Source organism: Zonotrichia leucophrys, chromosome 2, assembly GCF_028769735.1.
Source record: "Zonotrichia leucophrys gambelii isolate GWCS_2022_RI chromosome 2, RI_Zleu_2.0, whole genome shotgun sequence".
Lineage (NCBI taxonomy): Eukaryota > Metazoa > Chordata > Aves > Passeriformes > Passerellidae > Zonotrichia > Zonotrichia leucophrys.
The window spans coordinates 29,381,272-29,393,401 of NC_088171.1; the positions used below are offsets into that span (position 1 = coordinate 29,381,272).

Below are 12,130 nucleotides of genomic sequence, written 5' to 3' on the forward strand. Positions count from 1 at the left end.
TTCCTCTCTGCCTAAAACTTTATTGCGGCTTTGAAGAAGAAAAGCCAAGTACAATGCAAGAAAAACTGTGAATAACTGTTTATTCTGAAACTTTCTGAGATCATAAAACAGAACTGTATTATAATGCACACACACATCTTAATTCTTCTAAGAGCACAAATCGGGAGAGGGAACAATTTCGACACTTAGATTTCCATTTCATAGTTGCTCTTCAAGAATCAAATTTCAAACCTGTGGATTACATTTATACAGAGAAAACTTTAAAGTCAAAAGGCATATCTGAAAGTGAATTGGCAGTTGTGGCAACTACTGTAATTCAAAGTATAACTTTTTAATAACACTTTTCTTAGAAGAATAAAGGCTAGGTTTTCACTGTCATTTTTGGAAGCAAATTTGTGGTTTTCCCTAGTATTTTATATGTATTAAATACTAAGATGATTTATTTTGCTAAAAATTCTGCTCATGTGTATGCTCACTTACTGCTATACATTCTAGATAAACAGATATTAATTTCATAATTAAAAGTAATCTTGTGTAAATACCCTGCAGGCCTCAATGAATCAAACACATACTGTGTGTCAGGCCTCCCACTGTCTTCAAGTGGAATGTACTGGCTGGATAATTAGATAGTACATATTTTTTAACCTTATTTGCATGCATATTATATCTTTTGCACACTGACAAGCAGCAGTAACAACAAAAGTCAGATTACCACAGGGAATTCCCACAAAGAAGTCTTCATTTCTTATAATTTGCAGCCTAAATTAAAATAATTTGATCTTTGACAAGGATGAAATGTCAAGCAGAAGGGGGTCCTCTACAAGCCACGGCCTGTGGCTTCTGAAATCTGCCTAATTTATGTCAGTCACTTCTTAATACATATTTAAGTATTACACGAGAAAGATGATAAATATGCAATCTGACACCTTTGGTATTTCCCTGCTGTTAATTTATAAAGGTCTGGCGTCCCCCAAACTGACTGGAATTATTTAAATAAAAGAAGAATTGTGAAATAGGATGGTGCGGGGTCTAGCTTCCATTTTCACTCAATATTGAGCACAGCAGGTAGTACACTAAGACAATTATGTGAGGAGGCCTCAGAGTCCCCCAGTGATGAGCAACTTTCTGAATTAGGAAAGAAGCATTTCTTTTGTTCACACACAGACAAAAAGTTTGCCCTACAGGTAGCTCTGCATAGTTCTAACACATTCATATACTACAAAAACAAAACACACGTGTTCTGCTCCTTTTCTTTTTTCTTTTATTTCAAATAATATATTGATGCTGTTAGAAACAAAACCCTACTTTTAAAATGTGGAGTATGCCTACCTAGGCAAAAAAGAAACTAGCTCTTCTAACTCTTTTTTGCCTTCTTTTCTGGCCTCATTCACTTCTTGGGTATTATTATTTATACCTTACTTATCGTATCAATTATTTTCAGATCATCTCTCTTTTGAGAAAATACATATCTATGCCTGAAAAGAACTGATGTTAAGGCTTTGCTGTGAAACCAAGAGCAATATCGGGCAAGCGTACAGGAATGCTTTAAACTCCTTTCTATTGCCCATTAACACCAGGTGGTATAGAAGGCTTACACTGCTCCCACTATGCTTTTACAGCATTGCAGGTATGGTCCATGCCACTTTTACACCACATTTATACCTACTCTTGTTAAGTATCTTTCACATAGCTTTCTTTTTTTTTCTTTTCTGAAGTGGAAATAAACTGCAAGTTCTCTAAATTGTAAAATCTTCAGCCTTGTTTACTGACACATTATTACTGAAAATGAATAATTAATTTTGTCCTAGTTTTTGTTTGTTTGCTTGTTTAATTTTGGTTTCTTACCCTTTAGAACCTCTCCTCAATTTCTTACATCTGATTTTGAAAACAAAATTACATCTTATTCTGGATAACATAAGAATGTTATGTCCAACTTTGTTCTGCATCTCACACAGAAGAAAACATACAGAACATGAGTAAAGAATGTATGTCAGAAAAACCAAGCTTAATTAGCTTAGAAATCAAATACAAGGCTAAACAAATATTTGCCCAGAGAACATGTCATCACTGTCTAACAGCTCAGAGATACAGATCCTTAATCTTCTCAGGCTTTGTTCATTCAAAATTTGGCTGTAGAGCAAGCACATTCTTTGTGCATTTTATGTGGAGTCAAATGTGGTCTCATGTACCAACCTCTCATTTACAGTGACATCCCCAAGGGGCATCAGGTTAAAAATCAGACAGAAATGCTGACAATATTCAAACAAGAAACATTAGATACAAGCATACAAGCAACATTGTAATTTACTCATTGTAAATAAATACAAAAATAACCACCTCCTAAGAGTTCTTGTAAACCTTGGAAACTATGCTTTTTTTTCTAACTGTATGACTAATGGTAATGACTAGGATAGACGAACTGAGTATTAACAAAAGTGCCTCATATACTGGCAATGTAACACATTTTTGGTAATAACAGTTATTGACATGAGTACATAATAATTACACAACAGACAGCATCACCACCACAAACTTGTATACCTACTTGCTTGCTTTGTGATGTTAATATTTAATCATTCTTTGAATGGTTAAAACAATAAAGTTCACGTCTTAATATGTATCAGGATACATGACTTTCTCTAGATATCAGTATTTTATTGAGAAAGCCTGCTCTTCAATTTGTATTTAATCAAAAGGTACATTTAACTTGCAGTTTCTTGAAATCTAATCAAACCAGGTAAGCATTTCTTCCAATAAATAACAAAATATTTTTCATGCTACATTTGCTTAAACTCATGTGTTTAAGCAAATGAAGCACTCTCTTGGGAAGCAAGGGTGATTTTTTTATTAAGTTTTTTTTCTTAAGACTTTCAGTAGAGTTTTGTTTTATTTTTATTATATTTTAATCTAACACATGAGGAGCAGGTTTTCACTTCAAAGAGAAACATAACAGCATAACTGGCAAGTGTGGCACTGCTGGTCTTACAGTTTCAGTCTCAGTATTCTCTGCTACTGTTCTGCTATCAGGTACATGGCTCCTTCAGATAATTTCAGAATTCACCCTTCAGGAGGCTTTGACTGGACTCTCATAGCTCCCACCAGACCTCTCTGAGTGTCTCATGCTACTATACAAATACTCCACTGACACATGCAGTTTCTCATTACTACTGGAAAGGAAAAGCACCATAATCCTCTTGAGAAATGATTTCATTATTTAACCTAAATTCTCAGGTTTTTATCTTCACCCATTTCTCATTTTTCATGTACTTATTCATAAACATCAGATGCCCAAACAGTTTATGTAATTCAGCCACTTATTCTAGCAGCTATCAAACTGGCAGTGGCACATTATTTTAAATTCTCATTTTGTCTGTAAGTATCCTGTGTCTTTTTAGTTAATGTTCAATGTATAATGGAAAGATGACCCCTTGTGCAGAGAGAAAAGCTATTTAATGAAGGGGAATAATTCAAAAAATATATATATTCTTTAACCTTTATTCAGGAAAGTACGTACAATTTTAGGGAATTGAGTTTTAAAGGTTATAAAACCTTGGGACCTAGAAATAATAAGATTATTTTTTTTTTATTTTAATCCTGCAGCAGCTCTCACTCCCTCCAACAGTCTTTCATTTTTCCACCTGACCTAGCCACACTCCCTATTGATTTCTAATGTTATACTTCACCTCTTGACCTTGTCTACTGTATTAAGACTTCACTAATCATCAAACTGAACTTTGTTCCAGTGTGCAGGGCTACATTACAAATAGACATGATAAAAATAATATTTTGGAATATAGGGTCGAAAGGATGTGCACTGCTTTGCCTTGTTGGATTCAGGCACTCTGCGCCCTTGCTCCCTGCATTTCAGCCAAACTGGTGACATTTCAAGGATAAAGGCAACAATTAGTTTCTTACTTCTATTTCTACAGATTCATGCAGCTTCTTACAGGTGGCTGAGAAAGTTTCCGAAGTGCCAAATTCAAAATACCAAAATTTGTTCTTCATTCTGAAACAAGAAAAAAAAAGAAAAGAAAAAAAGAAAGATCTTATTCACTATCAATATGTGACAAAAGTGATCATCCTGTCTTCCACTATAAGTAATGGCAAAGGCTTGGGAACATGTGACATCCCATTTGAAATAGATGAGCTCATAATTTTCAAAGCTTAAATGTTGGTGTCAAGTTGTATGATATCCCCTAAAGGGATAACAGGAATATGTTGAACTGACAGGTTCAAATGTACCTTTGACTTTTCTTTTTCAGTGACTATCAGAATATTTTTTGTCACTTAACCAGTGACATGCCTCAGAAAAATGTATCGATTTTATCTCATGTCTTACACCTACTATATGATTTCTGATTCCCAGTTAACATCTTTATCCTGCAGAGCAGTAGAATGTGCAAGCAGGGCAATCCCATCATGAACAAGAGCCAGGAAAAAATGTAGCTTGCCTTAAGCCAGTTAAAAGGCAAATGCCTATTGTAGATGATGACAGATGAAATAGTATAAGGAAATAAAAATTCCAGATCTAACAATCTTTAGATATTTTGCAGAAGGAGAGCTGTATTACCAGGTAATTCACTCATAGACACATTTTAAATGGGCAATGAGACCTGCATCTTGAAGTTCATTAACAGGTTTCAGATGAAAATAAAACTGGATTAAATGCCAGTAAATTCCTTAGTTTATCATGACAGCAGGCACAATTTACACTTTTTTCTTTTTAAATACATAAAGACTGAACTTCTGTTTTACCAGATTTATTGCATACTGTTAAATACAATCAGGACGCCAACAGCACCATTTCAAACAAGTATGTGTACTTTTTGTGAACTCCCATGAGTAATTATTATTCTGTAACAAAAAAAAAAAAAAAGAAGCTAAAAAACCACAACAAAAGATAGTGAATGAGAATTCATTATTCCCACTTAAGAATCAGATATGAACACAGTTTCTCCACTTGAGTAAACTGTTCTCTGACACAGGCACAGCACATTGTGCTTTTAACTTGAAAACAAGAGTGTGCATGAGCTAGAAGTACAGAAGAAAGAAACCAAAATGTAGATGACTGTAAAACATGTCAAAAGGACAAATACTGCTTTTAATTACTTCAAATTACATATAAGAGAGTACTTAATTGTTGTTAAAATCTACTTAATGACTCTTAAAATCACAAAGTAAGAAGAGGTTTTGCAGTATTGGCCATTTCCAGAAACCTGTTTGTATAAGAGCCAAGAAATCCTGGTGCAGCATCAGAAGGCTGTAAAGATGTCCAACCTGGCAGCCTGCACAGAGTTGGGAAGAGAAGAGTAATAAGGAAATTACACAATTCCGATGGAAAAATTTACAGGAATTTCCAAAGGTTTTTACACAGAAAATCTGAAAATATTTGGAAACTATTTTTGAGAACCTTCTCTCAGATAAACGGCATCTTCTCAAAGGAGCTCCAGAAGGGCTCTGGCCTGATTCAAGTCCAGATTTCTCAAGCCTATGAATGGAAGTGATCCAACCATGTTCCTCCTATACCTGCATTTAGCTAGCACACTGCCATACTGACCTGGGATCAAGTGCCCTATTTATACCAACATACATGAAGAAATTTAGAAACCTTTTGTTTCCAAAGAAATGTGAACTATGTCTTGAATTTCCATTGGGTACCTTTGGAAAACATGGATGCCTCTATTTTCCCACTACTTTCTACACAGGGATGATCAAAAATAAAAAAACAAACAAACAAAAAAACCCCCAGAACCAATCAACCAAAACACAAACAACCCCCTCCCAACAAACTAAAACCCCAAACCAACTAAACAACAAAAAAACCCAACCAAAATCCCCAAACAAACAAAAAATTTCAAAAAAACAAGACCAACAAAACCTTTATCTAAACATTCATAAAATTACTTTGTAATGTCTTTTGATCCTATTATTAAGATAAAAAGCCTATTTGTCTTCTCTTTATAACCTTTCCTTTTCCTATTCAGTTATTTTTACCCCAAATGAAGAATCTTTTCTTCTTCTTTATTTAAAAGACTGCTTTAAATTGACTCACTTATTAGCACTCTATATTAAAACTCTTTGACTTACACAAAGTTAAAACAGACATACATTTTTGAGTCATTCAGAATATACTGGGCAAATTCAGGTATTTTGAGCTCAGCCACACAAAACCCAGCATTGTCAATGCACTCAAGGATTACTAGAAAATTTAGATCTATAAATCAAAATTTTATAGAATCTTATAACTGAAGATTAAGTACATATTTCAGGTGAGGTTATGATTTCTGGTAATTTAAATATAACCTATAAGAGTCTATCAGGCCAAAAAATGTATTGTGATCCTGTTCTCCATTCTCTAGTTGACTGACTGTTTTTAAGCATAGAGAGATAACTTACTTGACAGCTTTTCAAATGCAAAGATAGATGTAGATACAAATAATTTTGTGCTTCATTTTCAAATAATGTACCAATTTCCTTTACAAGCCATGAAACAGATTAAATTTTGTGGTTTTATTCAAATGCACTGTATCTTTTATTGAACAGAGGATTGTATTACTTTTCATAGAGATACAAAATGGAGTTAAACAAAGACCTCCAGAGAAATTATACAACCTCTAGTTCATATCTTCCACTTGCATTCCTCCTTCAAAGAGGTAAAGCTCATCTGCTTATCAATATAACAGCGAAAAGAAGATTAATGAACTATTCTCATGGCCACTCTAATTTCTTCCACAATTTAAGTAAATTTTAGATTGCTAAACAAATACATATTTAATTACAATTTTGCCACATTAAAACTGTATGGAACTGAATCACAGGCTGCTGTCATGTATATTTTCTCTCTCCCAGAGGAAATGATTTAGACTTTTCTCAGCTTTTAAAAGGAGATGACCAAAAATAAGTTTGAAGTCTGCTCCTTCTTTCCAACGTTGGTTTTGTTGGAATAGGAAAGGGAATAGATTATTCTACAAGAAAGAATTTGGTTTTTGGGGTTTTTTTCACATGCTTTGATCTAAACTTTGAAAGATTTTACAATATAAATAAAACATAATCATGATTAAAGCCTGACCTATCTTGCTATTGTATTACAGTATGTCAAAATATACAGCCTACAGTTGTAGGAATGACAAAACAAAACTGTACTTCAAGAGCCTAAACACCTTCTATGCTGCCAGTGTTCCACATTTTCAAGTATTGGTCAATGTTCTGGAATGATCATTAACAGTGATGAAATAAATTTGCACAACAGCTGTGGAAGACTGAAATGTTAATAGTTAATGACTCATGCAATTGTTCATTTGCAAAGGCAGCAGGTGCTTTGCTGAGGCCAGGTTGGCATCCCCCAACCAAAGGGCAGGAGGAGAGGGTTTGGGTGTGTGGTGGTGAAACCTAAGAACAGCCCAGGTGCAGAGGAGGTGAGCACTAGAGGAGGACCACAACAAACCACTCTGTTTAGCAACAGGCTGGGGTCTGAGCCAAGTAAGGGAAGAGGCTGGTAAGATCTCGCTACATGGGATAATGCTTTTTATCGTGCCCATGTCCTCAGTTACATAACTTGCTCAGGCATAAAACACTGGTTATGGAGAAGTACCAGGACAGGCTTGAAGGTATTTCTCCCTTCTGATGGGGAGTAACTGGCTAAACCAAGTGGATGTGAAAAGGAGGTGTAATGTCTTAGAAGATATCATAAACCATCAAATATCCCCAAAGTGCCCCCAGCCTCCTTTTTTGGGCCTTCCACCAGAGGACTGTACATGATCCACAGTGTTTCCATAGACAAACTCCCACCCCAGGGGAGGTACCTTGGGTTCCTACCTGAAACTGAACATAAATCAACTCGCTGAACTATATGTTTCAGGGGCTTCCTCACCCCTGGCAGATCAAGATTGTGGACATCACTTCAATAAAACAACAATCAAATCTCATCACTGGATTCATGGGTGGTAGCATCCATGTATACATAAACACTGGTCATTCCATGTCATTTCACTCTGATCTAACCAAGGGATCTGTTAAAAAGAACCTCAGTTACTCTCACCTTCAGGGGTAGGCCCTCACAACATTATAAAAGGGCTAATACTCCCATTCCTTACAGTATTTTTATGCTGTGGGTAAATATCAGACTTAGAAACTTAGATATGTTTCTTGGGAAACTTCAGACTAATATTTGGTAATCAAGGCAAAATAATCAAAATAGTCTGTGATATGGGTTTGCTCCATTATCAGTTAATCAGAAACCCCCCTACTGCTAAAACTATTTTATATAACCTTTCTGATTAAGCAATTACAAGGCATGTCATTGAAAAATTGTCCTGTATCTAAATATGGAAATAGTAAATACTTTATTCAACACCTGAAGAGCATCTATGCTTCACTGCAGTATGAACACTCTGTCAGAACACGTGGAACAATAGACTAGTTATGGGCTGCTAATAAAAGGTCACAATAAAAGGAGCACCTTTAACTTCAGTAACAAATTCTTATTCTGGGATTTACGGTCTTCACTTGAGGCAAGAGCTTATGGCTACATTTGCAAGTTTGCTACACTTTCTACCATATCCTATTTACACTTCTTATATCTACTGTTTATATTTATTTTATTTATTTGCACTTTATGCAGTGTCAAGCTTCAATGACTTCAGCTAAAATTTCTGCATCAGAAAAATTTCTATTATTTTTGTATTGCTTTGTAAAATGACAGCTGAAATACTTAGACCATTTTTTAAAACAACTGAATTAAAAACATGTACAATTGCTTATATTAAGAGTGTTTGATAACAACCACTTTGAACTGTTTTAACAGAGCTACACTTTCTGAGCAGAGATTTAAAATTTAGCATGAGAATGGCCTTGCATCAAGAATATCCCTCTAGCCATCTGCATGAAAATAAATACAGAATTTAATCATATTATGACCACTTGGAAATAGACTCTGGGAAGGCTTATTTTGCCATATTCTTTGGCAGAGAAACAACTAATTTTTGTCTCCAGTTCTGTCAACTTTTATCCTTTAATCCATACTAAAGATTTTTTTACCCAGGAAAGTACTAGAATTCTTCAGTCTTCCAAGGTAAATTCCTTGAAAAGTCCACTGCCAGGAAGTAACCTCTAATACAAATCCGTGTAAGAATGTCTGCTCATGGACAAGCAAAACTTTAATTCCTCCAGAAAGTATATTGTTCCTCAAAATATAATCTCTTAGCTCTGCTTTCTGAAAATACCTTTTTAAAGACTATTCCACCTTTGTTGCAAAAGTACTGTTTCTTTGTCAGTGAGTGTCAAGAGTTGATCTCAATCTGTATCATAAACTCATAGAATTTTCAGCATAAAGCTCCCATTCTAAGAGCAGCATTCATGAACAACAATGTACAGAATGTAATGAATTTAAAAAAGAAAATTCTATGGCAGGGAAAAAAAAGTAGCAAGGAAACCATAAAGAGTAGATGCTTATCATCTCATCCACCACAAGTCTCGAAGGTGCTCAGAGACACAGACTCATGCTATGTATTTAAAAGGAACAGGTCTCTTTACCTTCCTTTTCTCCCTTGTTCACTCTTTTGTTCCAAGCAAATGTGGAATAATGTGTAGAACCACCTCTGCAGGGAACCAAAAATACCAGAAAAGTGTGCTGAAATGGAGGTATATTCCACAGAGGAGAAACTGTGAGCAGTACAAAGGGAAAAAAAGAAGAGGAATGAGGAAAAGATAGGAACTTAATTTTGAAATGCACTGAAGTTCTGCAGCACTGAAAATGGTATGATGATAAAGTACAGAAAAGAAAAATAAAATAATCCTAAAGGAGACCTACATAAAAACACATATTTCTTAAGGCTGACAATACAGTAATAAGGTCTAAAAATGAAACTAGGAGTATAGGAAACGTCATGATGGGCAGAAAAGCTGAACATCTCTTCCAATATTTTGTCACTGAAATTGGTTATTATTACCAGACATGACAGAGGATAGTATAAAATTCCATGTAGTATACAGCTAGGAATAATCTAGCTCTATTATTATTGATAATTCTATCAAATTGAAAACCACTACATTCAGATTAGACACAAAGAAGAATTCTTTTACCATGAGGGTGGTGAGACACTAGAACAGGACGCACAGAGAAGCTGTGGATCCCCCATTCCTGGCAGTGTTCAAGGCCTGGTTGGATGGGGCTTTGAGCAACTGGTCTAGCAGAAGGTGTCCCTTCCCATGACAGTGGGGTCAGAACAAGATGATATTAAAAGGTCCCTTCCAGCTGAAAGCATTCTATGATTTTCATTCAATTTGTGGATACTTACACCATAAAGCAAAATGAAAGTGATTCCCAATATATGGGGGAGAAAAAAAGTCTCTTTGGGAAAAACAAGCTCACTAAGGTGTGTCTGAAGTTGCTGATATTGGTTTAATGAGTCCCACCTGCAAGACATACATTCAAGAGCAAGTGACAGAGGCACTCTTCTCTGGGCTGGCTGAATGGCAGGGCCCAGACACTGATGGTGAATGGTGCCACATTCAGCCAACATCCCATCATCAGTGATGTTCCCCCAGGGATCAGTGTTGGGCGCAGTCTCTCCTATTATTTTTATGGATTTGGATGAGAGGCTTGAGAGTACCATTAGCAAATCTGCAGACAACACCAAGTTGGGCTGCTGTTCTGATCTGCTGGAGTGTAGGAAGGCTCTACAGAGGGACCTGGACAAACTGGACTGATGGGCCAAGACCAATAGCATGAGGCTCAACAAGACCAAGAGCCAGGTCCTGCACTTTGGCCATGACAACCCCATGCAGTGCAACAGCCTGGGGGCAGAACTGCCAGAAAATGGCCTAACAGAAAAGACCTGGGGCTCTTCTGGTCAACAGCTGCTGAACAAGTGTGGCTGAATGCTGCTGCAGAACGCAGTGTGCCCAGTGGCCAAGAAGGCCAAAGGCATCCTGCCTGTATCAGGAACAACGTGGGCAACAGGAGCAGGGATGAAATTCTTGCCCTGTACTCACTACTCGTGAGGCCACACCTCAAATGCTGGGTCCAGCTCTGGGCCCCTCAGTTCAGGAAGGACATTGGGGAGCAAGTCCAGGGAAAAGCAAGAAAGCTGTGAAGGGTCTGGAACACAAGTTTTGAGAGGAGTGGCTGAGGGAGCTGGGGTTGTTTAGCCCGGAGGAAAGGAGGCTCAGGGGAGACCTCATTGCTCTCTACACTGCCCGAAAGGAGGGTGTAGCTGGGGGGTGGGGGGGAAGGGGGTCTCAGTGTCTTTTCCCAGGCAACAAGTCACAGGACAAGAGAACCTCTGTCAAGCTGTTGGACATTCACAGAATGGGTGATTAGATATTGGAATGGGCTGCCCAGGGAAGTGATGCTCACCATCCCTGGAGGTGTTTAAGGAATGACTGGACATGGCTTTTAGTACCATGTCCTAGTTTGGTCATTGGTTGCACAGGATAATCTGATTATCTCAGAGATATTTTACAAACTAATTCATTCTGTGAAGTAAAAATTTACAGCATATTACATGTCATAGAGATTGCACTTTGTATTTCTGGTGATAGAAATATCTGTATACATATTACCTAATTAAATACTCAATACTATATAAAATAAATAAAATTTCAGTTGCTAAAAAATATTCAATGTTTTCTAAAATTTAATATAAGGAATATTTTTACCAGGTCTCTCACAGTAGTTTTCAACAGACAACATATTTTCCATCTTTTCTTACAGTTCATAAATCTATTATCTAGGTAATTTTATACTTAGGTAAAAATGATTTCATTGCAGCACATAATATATATTAATAAGAATGTATGACTTTTTCTAATGTTCTTTTCTTTCTACTTCTGTCTTAACAATCATATAATTCCTGTTCTTCTTTATAATGAATCATACGCAAAGGTAAGGAAATAGCCAGTGGAGATGCACATCCATAAGAGATTTATGTGTGACTGGCATGATTTTAATAGAGACATCTTTGTCAATTTTTTCCTTTTTCCATTACCAACTGTACTTCTGGCAAATCTAAGTGCTAATCTCCTATGGCACAGAGCATAAGCAGAGGCCATATAGATAACTGCAGAAAAGCTAAAATCCTCATAGACCAGTTCTAGATTTACACAATAAATAACATTTTCACATATCATA

General features: G+C 36.3%; 1 protein-coding gene across 8 annotated transcripts in view; it reads right to left on the reverse strand.

Annotated features, from left to right (window-relative positions):
• DGKB (diacylglycerol kinase beta) overlaps positions 1-12,130 on the reverse strand; it is a 398,863-nt gene that overhangs the window by 78,824 nt on the left and 307,909 nt on the right. For all 8 annotated transcript variants that reach the window (XM_064704413.1, XM_064704412.1, XM_064704410.1 and 5 more), the window contains one exon: positions 3,916-4,006. In XM_064704413.1, the coding sequence (XP_064560483.1) occupies positions 3,916-4,006 (91 nt within the window). The remainder of the gene's footprint in view (positions 1-3,915; positions 4,007-12,130) is intronic.